General features: G+C 41.0%; 1 protein-coding gene across 12 annotated transcripts in view; it reads right to left on the bottom strand.

Moving 5' to 3' along the window:
- kcnab2a (potassium voltage-gated channel subfamily A regulatory beta subunit 2a) overlaps positions 1 to 19018 on the bottom strand; it is a 76179-nt gene that overhangs the window by 16478 nt on the left and 40683 nt on the right. For 7 of the 12 annotated variants that reach the window (XM_027001953.3, XM_027001952.3, XM_081705085.1 and 4 more), the window contains one exon: positions 176 to 219. In XM_027001953.3, coding sequence (XP_026857754.1) covers positions 176 to 219 — 44 coding nt within the window. Of the gene's footprint in view, positions 1 to 175; positions 220 to 10941; positions 11931 to 19018 lie in introns of those variants that run through there. The other 5 variants (XR_014119306.1, XR_014119307.1, XM_027001950.3 and 2 more) reach the window with 3 other exon arrangements.

The following is a 19018-nucleotide window of genomic DNA, read 5'->3' as shown; positions in this document are numbered from 1 at the left end:
TGATAATCAAGAGAGTGATAATGCGCTCTTGAAAAGAACCATCCATGAAAAGACTGCACCATCATCAAGTTGTCCCCAGCACTTCGAAGGGAAAAAATATGATATGATATATCTTGTGTTTTACAGGGGGAAGATAAACAGCTCAACATTTTCTAATGTGTTAAAGACCACTCACCTAGACCAAGACATGACACTCTTAGTCCAGACTTCCCAAGGTTTCTGTGAAGAGAAAATATAATTTGTATTTTTAAATGGTTTTAACCTAAAAAAAAAAAGCTGCTACTTAAATGTGAAAAGGTAACTGTGGTCATTAGAACACCCTTAAGCGGGTAATTTTCTTATATTTAAAGGAAATGGACAGCATATAGGTATAATTTAAAAATAAAAACAGAACTTTTAGAATCAGATGTTGCCTCTCATGATCACATTCACTGACAGTAAAAAGGTTTAAGTGTCCATCTATAAATTGGCTGCTTTACTTGTCCCTCATTAGCCTAAAAGTCAATACTGCTTTAAAGTACAGCACTATTTAATAAACATATTCGGGGCTGGCACTGAAACATCTGGGGCTTAAGCCCAAAGGCACACCCCTCTAATGATGCTTCTGTTCCCACCGTAATGTTCCTAAGTACTGAATGACATCCTTCACTGACTGGCTCACAGCAATCACAAACCAGCACTGAAATTTGGGGCTGTGAGCCTGCCCACCATCTCAAGGTCATAAACAACTGTTAGTGACATTTAACATGAGTTATGTACTGTGTGAAAACACTATCTAAAAGGGGCGGTAACTTTACCTTATTCACTTTTCTGTTATGCGTATTTTTAAAATAATTAATTTTTAACACTGATAACTTTTTTTAAAATCCAAATTAGAAACCTGTTAGGATAGCTAAACAAAGTCCTCAGAGCCTGCAAGTTCCAGGAGCTACAAGGCCAAGAGGCCCAGGACATGAACAAATGCCTATCCGGCCCAAGGATCAAGTGCCCAGGAACTGAGAGAACCCTTAATCCCATTCATTTTGGCATCCTCTACACAAAAACTCACGGAACACTGAAGTGTTCCCACAGGCAGGTAAATCTTTGATTAAACCTGATTAAACCTGTTTCTACAGACAGGTTCTCCTTACCTGAAGCCTTATAACTTAGAGCAAGATTTGGGGCAGAAAATGCATACCTTGGGGAAGGCATTCAAGAGCTCGAGAGTGGAAACCCCCCCCAATTCTAATAAGTCCAAGAGATGTGATTACATAGTATTACACAGTATTAGATAATATTCTTATCTGAAAAAAAAAAAAAAAATCAGAAAAAAAGGCTGTTAAAAGGTCAGTGGTTGTGTCAGAGGCAAAAGCAAGTAAAATATAATAAACAAGATCATTAGGTAAGAAGCTTCTTTATTCAGCTGCCCTTGCAAAAATTCAGCAAAGATATATAAAAGATTCAAGAGTTATCCATTTGTGCGCTACGATGACTAGTGCCTTAAAATGAACAAGCTCTAGAACATGATGTACTGATGTATGCAAGCACAGCCACTGAACAAATAAGACCTTAAACAGCTTTTGTGTGTGTTCTATTATTCACCATGTGCAAGGATAAACATGTGTGTTGGGGATTAGGGGATTTTCTGTGTGAGTAGGAGTATAAAGAGTGCACATATGCATATACACACACAAATATAAATGTGAAGATTCCAGGAAAGTACATGAAATAAAAATAAACAAAAAAATAAAAGCCCTAAGTGAGGAGCAGTATCAAACTTCCAACTCTAGAAAATGTCTAACCCATTAATACCACAAAGACAACACTGTACTGGAAACACCACTAATCCTTAAAAACATTGGGGAATACGACAGACTAGAGACGTTAATGACTGCTCATCATTCATGCTGCATTCTCTGAATTCTCTCAGAATATGACTCATCAACTTAAATATATCACAGTGAGGAGGTGAGAGGGAGGGTCAGTGTTCAATGGTCAATTACCAGTTGACAATAATTAGAATGACTATTAAATTAGCAAAAAACAAACAAAAACCTCATCTTGCATTCTATGACTACTTCAATGATGGCAAACAAGTGACACATTGTTGGCTGGTGATTTAATACAAAATTGATCTGCATTCCATCTGCTCACAAAGCTATGTCTGGGGGAATAAAAAAGGAGGTATTAGGAATGCATATAAAAGCATTGATTAATTTTTGCACAGAAAACAGGATCACATTTTTTGGTTTGCTCTTAGCTGTTCAATGATTTTGTTGTAAGCAAGGACCACTGTGACTATATGGGCCCACACCATAGACTTTGATTAACACACAGTTTGACAGCTGGAAGCTTTGCCAACACATTTTCAAGCATCCAAAGGAAAACTTTATGCTCCAGATAAATTCCAGTGTTATTTACAATTCAACCAAAATTCTACTACCACTGCAAAGTGTTGGTCATTTTGAAGTGCGAAAATTAGGCTACATTTGGTCTCTGTTAAAAGTATGTGCACTAAATTTGCCTTAAAAGTAGAGATTAAGCAAAAGTCATTTTCATTTTGTGACATCAAAATAACTGTTAATCTGATTATTTCAGATTACACCAAAATGAAGCACAGAGCTCAATCCCTGTTTACAATCCCTGATGGGCTCCTGAAGATGATGCACAGCTGTGTCATTAAGGTTTACACAAAGATATCCCAAATCCACCAGCTGCGTCTCAGTTGGCAGAACTGGCAAAACCAAGATGTTTTGTGCATTTGGGGCTGACTGTGCTCCTGTGATTGCACTGCCTCCTTGCTGGCACTATGTCCCACTGAATATTTCACAGCAAAGCTAAATATGACATGACATAGGGTTGCCCGTGCCCTGGCTCATCAGGACCAGATAATGATGAACAAGGCATGCAGGAGATCCAACTGAATGACTGATCTTGGACATGGCTCTTTGCCACAATAATCTTTTCGAACTTCAAGGTGAGAACTTCAGACTACCTCAGAAAGGCTGACCATGCTGATCAATCCATAGTCAGATAGGTGAGCTGTGCAGTCCTCTGGAGTGGTGTGCCAGAATCTAATTTCTGTGGTAGTGGGGCCTCACTGTGCCAACTAAGGATAGCTACCCTTCATCTGGCTTCTCTGAACAAAAGTGAAGTGTGTGATGCCTCAGTACTGATGGTATATGGCTCACAGCCTGAAGATCTGAGAGGGATAGTGAGGATACTTGGCTCCGGTAATGAGGATAAGAAGGGTTATACAAGAATGGGCAAAAAGGGTACATTATAGTAATTTTTTTGAGAAGTAATTTGAGCAGTTTCAGATGCTGAGTATTCCTCAGTGAATTCTGAATTGCACACTCATTCGCTTTCTGTAATTAATTCTAATTTGTTCTGCATAACATGATGAAGCTGCAGTAAAAACTGTAGAAACATATACACAACTCTTCCCACAGTGCTATGCTCACAAACACTATGTGGTGGCTGAGTGCTACATTCAAAATAACTGTTAATCTGATTATTTCAGATTACACCAAAATGAAGCACAGAGCTCAATCCCTGTTTACAATCCCTGATGGGCTCCTGAAGATGATGCACAGCTGTGTCATTAAGGTTTACACAAAGATATCCCAAGTCCACCAGCTGCCTCTCATTTGGCAGAACTGGCAAAACCAAGAGGTTTTGTGTACCTTTGTTCACAAAAATTTGTGATTATTATCAATTCAGGCCCACTCATCCACCTACTCCCTCTTCAAACAGCAGAAGACACTACCTGAGGTGACCTTTATCTATGCTCAGAAAGGGGGGCCCATTTCAAGCTTATATCTTCTGTCTTGCTCCCACCTCTTCTCTCTTTAGCCCCCACACATGTGCTGAATAAATGTAGGCTATAAGCCACTCAGCAAGACTGTTAACTGGTAAGTATCAGTCAAGTAACCACCAATTAGGCTTTTAAATGATTAAACCCATTTTCTTACCTCACATTTTTCTTCTATACTAATTATTACCAATTTCCACCATACTACCTAGGTCTCCTCCCAGTGCACGGCATTTGACACGAGACTTCCTCTTGAGACACAAAGTCAGCTACCACATCTTTTTGAGAACCCAGCCAATTATACTTTCATGGCATTGTTGAAATTTGAACATGCAATCTGCTGACAGAAGCTTAGGAAAGCTGGGGCATTAGAGAACCCCAAGGTGATTAGACTTTAAATATATTAAAATTTTAAAGGGCTCAGTGCAGTAGGCCACTTATTACATGCACATCTCAAAGTACAGCCACCTGTTATCGCATGTATGCGCCGACACAGAAGAAGGGTGAGGATCTATTATGGCAAAATGCTGGTACTTATTTCAGCTACCTGACAGTCATCAATTAGTTTAAACCATTAAAAATGATAACCCAAGAAGCAACACATGACATGGGCCAAATGAGATTTAGAACTACTCAGAACTGCAACGTAAGCCGGTTATTCTAAATTTTTTGTTGATGTTGCACAGAGATGTAATGCTGACCCTAGTTAAAGATATTGGGTTTCTAGTTACCAGGGTGAAAGAGATGGGCAGGCAGAAAATGATCGCTGCAGCTGCCTCAGAACAGGGGGAAGGGAGCAGACTCTGCTCACTGCTGAAGAATCTTAAACAGTGCCAAACACTGCCAAACACACTCACAAAGGCCATGAAAATGTTTTGCACCTCCTGTGTATTGGTCCACCTAAACACTGAGTTGGTCCCCCTGTTAACATCAGCATGGAATCCACAACAACTTTTGAATGAACAACTCAAACAGATCAGGGAATTCATTAATGATTCAACAATGATAAGAATGAACAAGAAGTTGACACAGACTATTAAATTTAGAATCCGACGAGAAGCACACAAATAGCCTGCAAAGCAGCCATTATAAACACATGTACACTAATGCAAAACAAATTAGAGTAGGGATGAATGGAAGCTTAGCATCTGTTTCTGGCAGAATGTGGTTTAATCTACTTCTGGAGCATTCAGAAAAAAATGATGTTCTGCTTGAGAGACTGTAAATAGAACTAAACTGCATACATGCATGTTTTAATTAAACCTGATCAGAACAGTATACAACAGATAGATGTGCTGTTTTCATTCAACAAAACACTTATGTGCACACACGCACACACACACTTTCTGTGCTGCAAAGATCTACTGCAGCAATGCAAGTTTCAGTGCTTTACTGCAATGTGCCTTTCACATTGGCTCTTAAACATCCATCTAATCTTATTATATGTAGGAGTGAGGCTATATCAAAGCTAGACCAGTAATAGGGAGCACCACAAGTACTGTAAAATCTCAGCACGCCTACTCAGTAACACTTCCAGTGTACAATCACCTCACTCCTCTCAGCGCTTCCCCAACCCAAACACACAGGAGGTGCTGTAGATGGCAAAAAGTTTCTTTATGCAGAATACTGGTCATATACACACTCTCCCTTAAACCCCACTGAGCATTTATGAGAGTTTTGATTTTTTTTAAACCACGCAGTTCTACATGGACACTGGACACACTGGAAAACCATGCTCATTTCAATGGCATGTCAGTGGTACTCTGCCATCTGTCAGCATTCGGTTATTGACCTATTTTGATGCACCCTCTGGCTGATATTAACCAATACGATTGTTAAATTACAAACATTTCCATCTGTATCCTGGTTACCTTAAAGGAATGTGGGCATATTTGCAAAATAAACGAGGAAAGATATTGTAAGAGCTGTGCAATTTATAGACCATCTGTCCTCTGCCTGCACTAAATAGCATGAGAATGAAGAAGATACCAGATTAAAACTTAAAAACACTCAAAAACATTAAAACACTCCTCTACCAAGATGGCAGGTGGACAAGCATGGGGGTTGTACCATCTTCAATTGCACATTGAGGGCACAATTAGATCAATCAGATTGGCTTTCCACTTCACAGCAAAACCACAACAGGTCATTGTCAAAACTGTGTCAGCAGAGACTTGTCAGGCCCACTCACCAACCAGCTCTGCTGGACTGGTTCCCAATCTGATTTGCCACGGCAAACAGGCAGCAGCTCAGCTAGGAGAGGCTATAATCAAAAACTATTTCATTTGCCCCATTAATTCAGATACGACCAAAGCCATATAATGTCTGTTGAGCAGATCCACAAAGGGCCACAATGTCTTGGTGAAAGAGGGTGGTATTAAGCTATAATGACAAGTTGGCCATCATCTCCAATAAAGTAGCATTTCATCCTGAGGCTCTACTATAGTAATGGTGGTCTCCATCACCTGTGTAGAGGCCCTCCTGATTTGACAGTTGGTGGTCGCTGGCAAATTGAATTCACACGTGTGCTCCTGGTAAGCAGCAAGAACTTTTTTTTGAAGTGACTGAAGCAAGCTTAAACATAGACTAGAGAGTGGATAGTATTTTCTTTCCCTTTAAGAGTGCAGGATGAGTGGTGACACACAGTGGATCATTTGAGTGGGGAGATTCTTCATCTCTGTGACAAACTCAGAAGACATGAGGACACATCACCTATGTTGCCAACATGCAGCAACTACCTTCCATAGCCTGAATCACCAACAAGACTGCATAAAGCTTAATATGATCACTGTGATTTGGCATTACTTGGATGTATTCATGGATGTTTCATGCCTCACCCTGGACAGTGGATCTTTGCATGCCCCTTCTGCCTCCCAAAAACTTCTGTATCTGGGCTCTTTCACCAGAAGGCGGGGAGGAGGGGCCTATAAAGTGTAAGATTACTCCAGTTACTACCTGGAGCCTTCCTCACAGACACACACGTAATATTGCCTAATACTATGTAGGTCTCCCTCATGCTGCCAAAACAGCATCGCCATCAAAGCATGGACTCAGCAAGACACACAGTGGACCTGCCACAAAGATTTTAGCAGCAGATCCTTTAAGTCCTGAACCTGCGGGGTGGGGTCTGCATAGATCGGACTTGTTTTTCAGTACATTCTACAAATACTTGATCAGACTGAAATTTGGTGAATTTAGAGGTTCAACACCTTGAACTATGTGTCATATACTTGTAACCATTCTTCTAACCATTCTTGAACAAATTTTTACAGGGCATATTATTCTGCCAAAAGAGGCTACTGCCATTAGAGAATACCGTACATGTCAAAGTAGTATCCATAGAAATGCCATGACCCAAGGTCTCCCAGCATAATATTGCCCAGAGCATCACACAGCCTCCTCCAGCTTGCCTTCTTCCCACAGTGCATCCCAGTGCCATCTCGTTCCCAGGTAAGTGACAAACGTGTACCCAGCCTTCCACATGATGCAAAGGAAAACATGATTGCTCCATAGGCCTGTTCTGATGTTCATGTGCACATTGTATGTGGACATGGATCACTCTCAATGGTCTGTGGCTACACAAACACAAGCAGCAAGCTGCGATGCAAAAGTGTCAGAACACAGTGCAACACAGTCACTATTAACTTTTTTAGCAATTTGTGCTACAGCAGCTCTTCTGTGGGACTGAACCATGCCCATGTCACTGAATCACTGGTTGTCTGTCCTTGGACCAATATGTATTAACTACTACAAACTGGAAACAAGACATGCTGTTTTGGAGATGCTCTGATGAAAGTTGCTCAGAAACATGCACTTGCCCATTTCCCCTGCTTCTAGCACATCCATTTACATTTTTGCCATATAATCGCTGACACTTTTGTCCAAAGTGACTTACAATTATGATTGAATACAATTTGACCAACTTGCTCAGGGCCCCAATAGTGGCAAATTGGTGGTGGTGGGGCTTGAACTGGCAACCTTATGATTACTAGTCGAGTATCTTATCCACTGAGCTACTGAGCATTCTCTTGTTGTCTATTGGTGCAGTACATTAGGCAGGTACCACTGTATTGAGATAATGTTGTTTACCTTACCTGTCAGTGGTTTTTACTGCTGTGGCTGATTGGTGTGTGTCCATGCATGGGTGCATCATTATGACAGTGCCCAAAATGCAGAAATCCATTGTAATAAATGTGCCAGAATCAGAAAACAGCATGGCTGTGTGTTGGGACCAATTAATTAGAACTTTACAAAGGAAGGATTATGAGAAGTAACGGGGACTAAAAGAAGAAACAGAGTGAATATGGATGGTTAACACCATGGTGATGGGGGCACTTGGGGCTGTGACCCCCAAGTTGGAGGAGTAGCTGCAACAGATCCCAGGAATGACATTTGTAATTTCAGTTTGTTCTGAAAAACAGCTCCACCTTTCTGCCAACATTGATCATGTGAACATTAAAATAGACAAATGTTTAAGCACTTTCATAAATGACACAAGACGCTCATTATATTTGAACAAATTTGAAATGGCTGCCAGAACACTTTAATGTAATGCTGCATCTATCATTGGTCATTGCAAAATTTGTTGGAACTGAAGAAGCACAAAGAACCTCAAACAACAGGAATCCCCTCTCTCTCATACTGGTGATCACTAATCTCTATTCACCCTGCACAGGACCAGTCCTAATGGCCTATTGTGTGCACATTAGAATAACCCATAGACAGACATGTTAAATTACTGGCCAGAGATTATGCCAAATCTTGCAGAAGCAAAACATCTCACTTTCCCTTTGCACAGCCTTCTCCATTTCATCTGACAGGCAGCCAAACCGAAGTGCATAAAATGACCAGGCAGCAGATGCAGTTTTCTAAGGCTGTATCTTTAAAATAATATTACTAAGCAGCTCATGCATTCATTCATTGAATGGGAATTGCAGTATAACATTTTAAACACAAGTATTAAACATATCTTGCATTTTTTTTAAATCTGCTTTGAAACTAAAAAGGCTCAGCATTAAGAGCACAGGGTTCATCCAGCTCTTGATAGCTATATAAAGAACAGCATTTGAACAGTCAAGTTACTTTATAAATCAAATGCATCAGCATTGTTATAGGCTTTCATAAATAGCCATCTCCAATAACACTACCTCTAGGAAACTTGATGCACATCTTTAAGCGTAACCATCAAGGCAACAGGACAGCCCATCCTGTTGCTAAGCAACATAACTTTCCAAATGATTGCATTTAGCTTGCTAGCTTCAGTCATTTTTTTTTGCTAGCTAGCTTCCTTCATTTGAAATGCTATGTGAATATTCAAATGGTAGTTTGTATACATACACAAAATTTTCTTGACCAAAAGCTTCAGCTTGCACCAACACTGCAATCCAATTTCAGTTATTCTTAAAACTTGCATTTGGCAGTTGCCAAGCTCATTTGCATGCTTAAAAATACAGACTTTTTGGGGACCAATAAACTAACATACGGACACATTTTTACCACAAAACATTGGATAACATCAGCAATAATGTTTGGAATGCTAGCCCATCGGCACACACTACAGTTTTGAAATGTGTTTACATTAGGGGGCTCATCACCGAGTTTCACACTGATGAGACTGCAGCACAACCCAGGCTGGGATCTTCCTTCGAGGGAAAGGGCATCACATGTGCCTCAGCAAATACACACATACATTTGGAGAACACCACCAGAGCAGTACAAGTGTGTGTGTGTGTACAAGAATGTGTTTGTGTGTTGGTGTGTGCGAGTGCGGGGAAGAAGCAAGGTGGGGGGAGGGGGGGTGTCCTAATTCAAGTGACCCACTACGACACACAGGGTTTTAGCTGCTCATGGCTGGACTGTGTCTTTCTTACTGTCTCCCTGAGCATTACTAGAGATATGCTCAGAACTACACTCATGCTTGTCTGCACAGAAACTCAACCTCTGGCAGAAGATCAGATGCTGACCCTGCAGTCAATATGGAGGCTTTCTTCATGCCGGAAGGGTCTTTGAACAGGTCCCTTAGGGGGGCTTGAGTACTGAGCTATGACTTACATCCAGAAAGGCAACAGAAGGGCCTGCTACCAAACTTCGGTCATTTCACCACAGGTCTTAAAATGGACAGGCAGTGCCAGTGACTTTCAGTAACAAAATAAAAATTACACAAATAGCTTAGTGACACCAATATATGGGTAAAACAAAATAGAACTTGCACTTCTCATGAAAAAATGTGTTTAATTTTGTGCATCATAAAGCTTGACAAATTAGAGTCACTGGCAGCAATATAGGGTAGCTTCAAACTCCAGTAAAAAAAAGCAAAACTAAAGCAATACAAGGTCCCAATAAAAACTTATATTGCAATTTTCTCTGATAAGAGCCACCACAATGCCATGCGGCATACGCATTTATATTTTGCAGCAGTTACCAAAATTAAATTACTGCTCTGAAAACACACACATGCACATCACATACTCTCAGTCACGCAGTCACCCCCCCCTCCCGCCCCGCCCTGTCTGCCAACACAACCTGCATTGAGAAATTGATCTTAATTCAAAGTATTATTTAATTAATTAGTCATAGGGTATTTATGGAGAGGAAGTGATGGAGACACCGAAGGATTATTAACACTGACTACTAGGGACAACTGGGTTATATTGATTAAAGACCAGAGTTAGCATCAATCTTCAGGCTGCGTTATGTTTAGGCTACAGTATACGCTGCACAGTTGGAGGGCTAATCGTATTATCATGCTGAATTCATTCTCAATAAACAAAGTAATACAGAAATAAAAAAGGCATACTAGATCAAGATGGTCCACAACAGAGCAAATCCAATTTTTTCACCACTACTCTTTAAACAGGAATGAATGTGTAAATTCTGAAATGCTTTTTTCTTAAAGACAAAAACCCCCAAAACAAAGATTTTTGTCTCTACAGTATCAATACTCTTATCTTTAATCTTTACATAAAGAGCAAAACATGTAGAAAAACAAATGCAAAACCTGTTGCCAAAAGCAAAGAAAGTTTCCCAAAAAGTAATAGCTGATGTCAACATTCCCCGACTTTTATTATTATTTTTTTTTAATGCATGTCCTTTCATAGGATACATTCCATCACCAAGTGACACTGCCCTACTTGCAGTGCATGTCCTACCTATACTTCATGCCCGTCCTCATGCTCTGGTCACTGGAGGAGGGCACGCTCTGCACAGACAGCTGCCCGAGGCTCCGCGCCACCATGGCCACAGCTCTGAACTTGCTCCGGGTGCCTGTGTTTGGGCTGTTGGCATTCTGCCTGTTCAGCCTGTCGTCCGTGCTGCGGCTCATGGACCGGTGGTCTGTGCACACAAACGAGACCTGCATCCTGGCCCGGAGGATGCGGGATGATCAGGATAAGCCAAATAATCACCCCTCTTTCCCTCCTGCAACAGCAGTGGAAAAAGAAAAGGCAGGTCTCCAGGAGCAAAGCTTTGTTTGAAGTTCCTCTTTCCTACTAGAACTGCTCTCTCTCAGTCTCCGCCTGCTTCTTAGGTCTCAGCCCTGGGCGAGCTGGAAGGAGATGGCTGGAGGCACACGCAGGCAGCAACAGAAGGAGCAGGGAGTGTGTGTCATAGAGCGCTTCTCTGTGTATTGGTCGCTCGGACACACAGCCGTCTTCTGTGCTGCTGCCGTCGCTGTCTCTAGCTGCCTCACTGCGTCTTCCAACCAGCAAGGGAGACGCACGGAGCTTGGTTACCGTGCCGATCAACCCCACAGCATTGCCTGCTCAGATCCCACGCCACATACGCTCTCAGGCAGTTCCAGCAAACACTGTCTTACACAGCGCTGTGTCCACAGAGAAGTGGGCTCTTTCTCCTAATGTCCATTTTCAGCAGCTCAGATGCAGTCTCTGCAACCTTCTGTTTCAGTCGACCAGCAGATTTAACGTAAGCAGCATCCAGCTACTTCGAGCACAGCATAGCAGGTTATTGCTAAGGGGGAACAGGACACAATGCGTTCGAACACACACCTGTGATGAGCAGAAGAGAAGCCACACTCAGCAGGAGGAGATGTCTTCTGTAGGGAGCCCAGCGTTTGTATGTCACATAGTGAGGTGTCTCAAAATCAACTGCTGCTGCTTCGCAGGGATTCAACTTATAAGAGTGTGCCAAGAGCAAGACACAAAGAAGCAGACCATGTGTGAAGGGGGGAGGGACAGTGAAAACGGACTGAAACGTGGGGAGTGTGTGAGGGTAAGCGACCGTGAGAAAGAGAGAGAGAAATAAATGAGGACCTAGACCAGGGATGCATGAGTGGGGCAAGAGTGAGTTCTCTCCAGTGTGTGGTGTTGTGAGGCTTGGATTCTGAAGTCTCTCCCCAATTCCCTGTTTTTCATGGACAACTGTGGAAGCAAGATGCAGAGCGCTCAAGCAAGTGCTGCAAACACGAAAAACCTCGATTCAGAGGAGGGCCCTTCGAAATGTGCACTTGTGTAAAATGCACATTATGCAATTGAGACTGAATGTCTGTCAAAGAAAGAGGAGGTAAGGGCAGACCACAGCACTGCTGCCACATTAAGAGTTCACCTCCCAGTGGGCCTGTCCAAATCTGACAATTTAGCTATAAAGCAAACCGGTTATATCCAATTTATGCCACCTCTCCTATCTTCCTTGCGTGTACTAAATATATTTTTCCCATAATTGACAGCTGTTTCTTTCAATTATGTGCCGAAAAAAGCCAATTATCATAGTGCTACCTGAGTGTGTGACATATCCAAAGAGAGGAAACATATCAACCAATTAGATCAGCAATGAAAAGTAACTCACCACATGGAAGCCCAGGCTAAAAATAAGGCTGGCAGGTCAAAGGACGTTTCATGATAGTTAGAGAGTATGGGATTGGCTAAAGAACCAAGAACCTGCTGGGGCACGTGTTCATAGAGTGATAAAATATTCACACTCATCTACCTAGGACCTGCCACAAGTCTATTTAGAAGATAATTACAAGTGATGTAGAGCAGAAGACCACAGGTGTGTAAACGTCAGCAGAGCAGTGCTTTTCCAACAAAAGAATCCAGCCGACCCCGTCTCCAACTCCCCACACACACACACACACACATTCCAACAGGGTTTCAGAGGTCTAGCTGCATGCCTCTCCTTGCAGTCCCATTTCACAAAGTACCATATGTAGCATGTAACCAACAGACAATTACACACTAATACTCACAGGCAAAGTGGAAACATGATGCCCTGTTAGGATATGTTTCTTGGTACCAAGAGTCATTTCTGAGCAGGGAAAGGGGTCTCTCTTACTGTATTGAGTATCAGTACATACTACGCTGGTTTGAAAACCACACCAAGCTACCGTCACACAACACTGAGCACGAGATCGGCCATCTGGGATGCTGCTCATTTTAAATGCTTTGACCTGCGCACGGGTTATAGTTGCCAGGTAACGGGCAATCCATAATCATAGCTGGACTGCTGTGAGCATGTCAATTCATCTGGCCAGTTAATTCCCATTCCAGCACAACATGACAGAGGTAGTTAAATATAATGAACATTGCTGTTAAGGGACACATTTTTGAGTGATGCCAAAATTACTGCTTAAAAGGTAATTTAATATATCAGTCTCAATGTATTTTGTTGATGGATATATTTAACTAGAACGTGACCACAGTTGCCAAAACAACCACTGCCTGTTGTCTGCAGTGTCTTAGTTGATACTTGTCAGCACTGTTTTGACCAACTGTACATGCTGAATTAGCACCGGCAGTCAGCCTGAGGTAGTTTTCTGATTGGTTATTCAGTCTAAATTTGACTTGAAATGAGATAATATAGTCATAAACTGCATAAGGTTTTTTGTACCATTGTGACTTGATCTACCTATGCAGTGTTTATTTAATAAATGTGAAATGTAGCTATGCTAACATGGGTCTACTAAAATCTGAAATCCGTTTTTTTTTTTTGGAGAATCAGTCAGTTAGTGTCACAGTTAAATTGTGAAGCGTGACTGTGATTGGTGGAATCCCGAACAGGCCAGTGACTGGCTAATCAACCTGTGCAGCTTACTTTTTTTCTGGTTCTGGGCCATTGAGCCACTTCTTGGGACTTCTTCACAGCAGATAGTGTGGTCAGTCCAGGTTTGAGAAAATGTGGATGTGGTTTGCCATGAAGGGCATGAAGAGCCATAACTCTATTCTCTCATTATTACCTTTAGCGCCGAGATAAACTGCCCATATAATTTAAAATATTCTAAAAATAATCAAATCCAAGAAAACACTGGGCTCTTTTAAGCACATCTGGAGTTATGGAGCTCTCCATGTTCTGGTAAACCTTTTCAAGAAGCCATGAAATTAGTTTTTGTAAACTGCCAATATGTGGCGGTAGTGAGGCATTCTGTTTAAACTACTGTCGTGGCCAAAAGTTGACACTAGCACAAACTCTAGATTGTGAAGAAGGATCAGAAGAACTGCATTAACTGCAGCCATTTCTTGCCATGAAAATTAACTTAATCACAAAAATTACTGCACTCCAGCCACTGCATTTCAGCCCTCCCACAAAACGTCTTGCTAACATAATTTCAGGGATGATTAATGAGGATAAGGCAGCTGATATCACACTGTCATGCTGATTAGAAGAGCAAACTGGTTGCTTTAAAAGGGTAGAGGTGCTTGAACTTTCTTCTGTTAGCTATGGTTACCTCCAAGGAAACATGTGCAGGCATCACTTCATTGCATCAGAAGGGCTTCACAGGCAAGGACATTGCTGCCCCTAAATCAACCATTTATCGAATCAAGAACTTAAGGGAGAGAGGTTAAATTGCAGTGAAAAAGGCCAGGACCATCTCCTAAAGAGGATGCAGCTACAGGATCAGGTCAGGTTAGGTGCTGAGCTTGCTCAGGAATGGTAGAAGGCAGGTGTGAGTGCATCTGCATACACAGTGAGGCGAAGGCTTTTGGAGGATGGCTTGGTGTCAAGAAGGGCAGCAAAGAACCCACTTCTCTGCAAGAAAAACATCAAGGACAGACTGACATTCTACAGGAAGTATAGGGATTGGACTGCAGGGGACTGGGGTAAAGTTATTTTCTCTGATGAAGCCCCCTTCAGATGGTTTGGGACATTTGGACAAAAGATTGCCCAGAGAAATAAAGGTGAGCACTACCATTAGACTGGATGTATTTGTCAAGTTAAAAAAAGTGAAATGCTTATAATTGCACTTTTCTATACTATATAAACATCTGACAAAAGGATCTAACAAGAAAAAAATTAAAAAATAATTTTTTTTTTTTTTTAAAAAAGCAGCAAACTTTGTGAAAACCAAAATGTGTGTCAGTCTCAAAACTTTTGGCCATGACTGTAGAGGTTCAGATTAATTCTTGCTCGCTCTAACAGAAGCTTCTTTTTAACGCAGACCTCATTCTCCACGGCACAGTGAAGCTCCTAACTTTACTCTCATATTATGGCTCAAGTAGCTGACTTTTGATTAAGAGCCTAACTGAATCTTATGCAAAAACCTAAATTGTGTGAAACTACTCTTGGAAGCAGTGTCTCCTCACACAATCCAAGTTACAGCAGTTTACTGCAGATTATATCGTAGACCAGACTGCAGTAAAGCACAAAACCAGCCTAATTTACACATCATGCATTCAAGCCTGTTTGTAAATAAAATGCGAGAATGATATTACCAAGATAAATGTTCAAAGCCTGATGAGAAAAGGGCAATGACAGATTCCCACCTAGTGCAGACAATATTGTCAATTACACTTCCACAGCACAACCAGAAAATCAAATCATCATCATCATCAGAGCCATGTAAATTCTGGAGCTATAGAGAAGATTTAGACCTTGTGTCTACTCCAATCACTCATGCCAAGATACTGTGAGTGTCTACAGGGACCAGAGGCTCAACATACATCAGGCTCCAGGCATGGGTCACTCACAGACAACACAATCAATCACCGAAGGGACAGGCAGTCTGACAGTAATCATCTAACTACTTCTCTGTCTGACCCAAGTGCACTCCCTTCAGTCTCATCAATCAAACTCCAAAAACAGGAGGGAGCAAAGCTGGTAAAAGGCTAAAACTCCACAAGCAGGGTTTGAACAATGGGCTGCTTTTGTCATAATCTCAGATTGCCAGAATGACCTGACAGAACAGGGTCTTATATATATCCATTTCTTCTCAAGTTCATTAGGGAGAACTTGGCTTGATATTGGCTGGAGCTACCATACTTTCCAACTACTGTAGTTTCTGAACTTGGCATAGTGTGGAAGAGAGCATAATTCCCCAATGAAATGCCTTCAAAATGAGCAGTTAATTGAGACAGCTACTGCTGAAGCAAGATGAAGTTTTACGCATTTCAAAAATTCACATTTAAAAAGTTTTCTAAATATCAAAATGTGAAAATTTACAATTTAAGGTAAGATTAATCCGAAATCAGTAGTAATGTGAAAACTCCAATTTCAAAACACTGTTCTTAGTATGCTCAGTGGAGTGTTTCATCCAGTAGCACTGAAGTTTGTGCTCTTGTAGAAAATGCTGCCGTAAGAGAGCAAATTACAATTCATGCAGGCTTCTCTGAACCGATCACTGATTGCAAGATGAAGAGTGTGGGTGAAACAGCAGGCTAAGATCCATTGCAGAAATCTCTAGTGTTGTCATGAACACAAGTATGGACCTTCCATGGGAGGTACGACTTTTCTGCAACTTCTTGAAAGTGAGCAGCAGGGTTGACCAAGGTGTGCAATTAATCACCGCCACGAGTCTGTAAAACATTGCTCTTAATTTCGCAGTCCTGGTACCTGTAGGTGTTGTGCTGCAAGAGTTTGGGGTAAGGAACACACTTCTTGTACTTTTGGGTAAAACTGTCTTCATATTTGTTCTCAAAGCACCGGATTGTTTTGTTTGTGTTCTGATATACTTTGTGTTTTAAGCATATGGGATTTAATACTACCATCTCGTGGTGATCATAAAGGTCTGCACAGGGGTGTACCATCTTATTCTGTAAGGTGGGTGCATGTCTATAAATGCAGTTACCTTCTTAATTCTGAAGGACATCCCTTAATGCATGATCACTTTCTATTTTCTTATATACATCTTATACTTTATGTTCCTTATATCTGAGGTCACTCTACTAAACTACCTATTAGGTTTATACATTGATCCAATTTATCTTCCAGTTTCATAAATGTCTTCTGTTGCACAGTACAGACTACAGAGAGTAAAATGATTCGTTTCGGGATAGTTCTTCAGTAAGCCAAACAGAAAACTCCTGTCACGATTCATCCATGTCCCTTGAGGCAAAGATGTGGGGAGGCAGCAGGGGATCTCAGGGAAATCCTCCCTGTATAATCTCTCCATTTCTGGGCAGGCTTAGGAAATCTCATGAGATGCCCTCCACTCAAACATGAAATGATCATAAGCTTGGTCCATAGCTAGAGACACAGACATAAGGTAGTCAGCTACCATGCTTACATTTTTTTTTCTGATAAAGAGCCATTGTGGCTTTCCTTAAAATCTTGGCTACTAAGGAGTAGATAGAGGCTTCAGAGAGATAGAGGCTACAGCGTATTTTGTGTCAGATATACAGCATATTGCTATGGAAAAGAAAAAAGTATACATCACATTTGATTTTAGCTTCGACACTTATAACACATTTAATGAAATAGCAAAGCCAAACTGAAGGTAGGGTTTTCTTTTCCTTATTAGCCAATTTCAATTGTGGTGAATGATGAGAATGATGAAAATGAAAATTTTAACACGCTTTTATTTTCTTTATACATTCATCACAAATGACTCACGCTTACATAGAAAAAGTACACCGCAAACATAGCCATGTCATCCGAATTTTAATTATGCTACAATATGTGCATACATGTAATGTGCTTGGGGGGCATTTAAGCACTAGCTATGCTGAGCTAATATATTAGATGTAATTTAATAGAAACTTGTTAACATTACTTGCTGCAGGATCCACAATAACATTAAAAGTTCTTAGTTTGTTAGTTGGAATCAAGAGTAGGTGAATGGTACAAAGCCTGAAGCAGAGTGATGCAATTTAGCCTGGGGAGAGCAGTGGATTTTCATAAAGTTGGAGCACTGGTGTTTTCTCTTGCTCCAAGATCTCCACAATACCACTTAAGCACAATGGCCCATAATGAAATTGCACTGTATATTTTCACAAGCTTGAGGACTTCTAGGTAATTTCACAGAGACCTGTACCATATTAAAACGCTTAATGCTGAAGCCGAGTTCGGTGAGGTAATCACTACCACAAACGATTCATTGTGGAAGTTGTAACATGAACTTTAAACATGAATCATAAGTATGAGGCCATAAAGTAATCAAGAAGTTTACCATGTAATTAGGGGTTAGCATTTAATGCTAGGCAAAAATGTGTTTTACATACATTTGTAATTTGGCAAACAGGCATGATTTTCAGTGTGTGGGTATGCATGTCACTGTGTTTGTCGATGCTAGAAAGAGCAGAGACCTGACCTCAAAGCAAACTGAATGTTGTAGCGAAAGCAATGCAATATCTAATTTATTTCAGATACAAAGGCATGTCTTACTTGCGGTATTGTCTGTTGAACTGTACATGCATGTTTCTAGACCAGAAATATTAGCAAGTAGCAATTCTTAAAATTAGTCTGATTCAGCTTGGTCATTGGAATCGTGTTTTTCTGGCTTGACCAATGCAATCCAAAAATATTTGTTTCAAGGAACTGTTTGTTGTATCAAAACATACAAATTTAGACAAACCTTAATACAATCTTAATACAAAAAAGAAAAGTGAGTAAAATGGGACAGAGAAAAAGGGACAAAAATGAAATGGGTATATTTCACACTGAGGAAGTTTATGCTCACATCATGACAGATAGATAGCTAGATAGATACATGCATGTTTACATTGCATCAAGTGTTCCAGTCCAAAGGTTACTGAACCCTGATATTTGTACCTAGCACAACATATTTCTGCCCACACAGCACTGGACAAATACATTGGACTGATATACGTGTGCGTACACACAAGTACACACACACACACACACACACACACACACACACACACACACACACACACACACACACACACACACACACACACACACACACACACACACACACACGATGGCAGGAGAGCGACTCAAGTTGTCATCAGCATTGCTCAGTCATACCAACAACTCCTACAGATCAGAAAGAAGATTAAAGTGACATACTGCACTGCAAAAAGTGACTGTACAACATAC

The sequence above is a fragment of the Electrophorus electricus genome, chromosome 22 (genome assembly GCF_041902795.1).
Source record: "Electrophorus electricus isolate QZ-2024a chromosome 22, ASM4190279v1, whole genome shotgun sequence".
In the NCBI taxonomy this organism is placed as follows: Eukaryota; Metazoa; Chordata; class Actinopteri; order Gymnotiformes; family Gymnotidae; genus Electrophorus; species Electrophorus electricus.
This window is presented reverse-complemented; position numbering and strand designations above follow the sequence as displayed.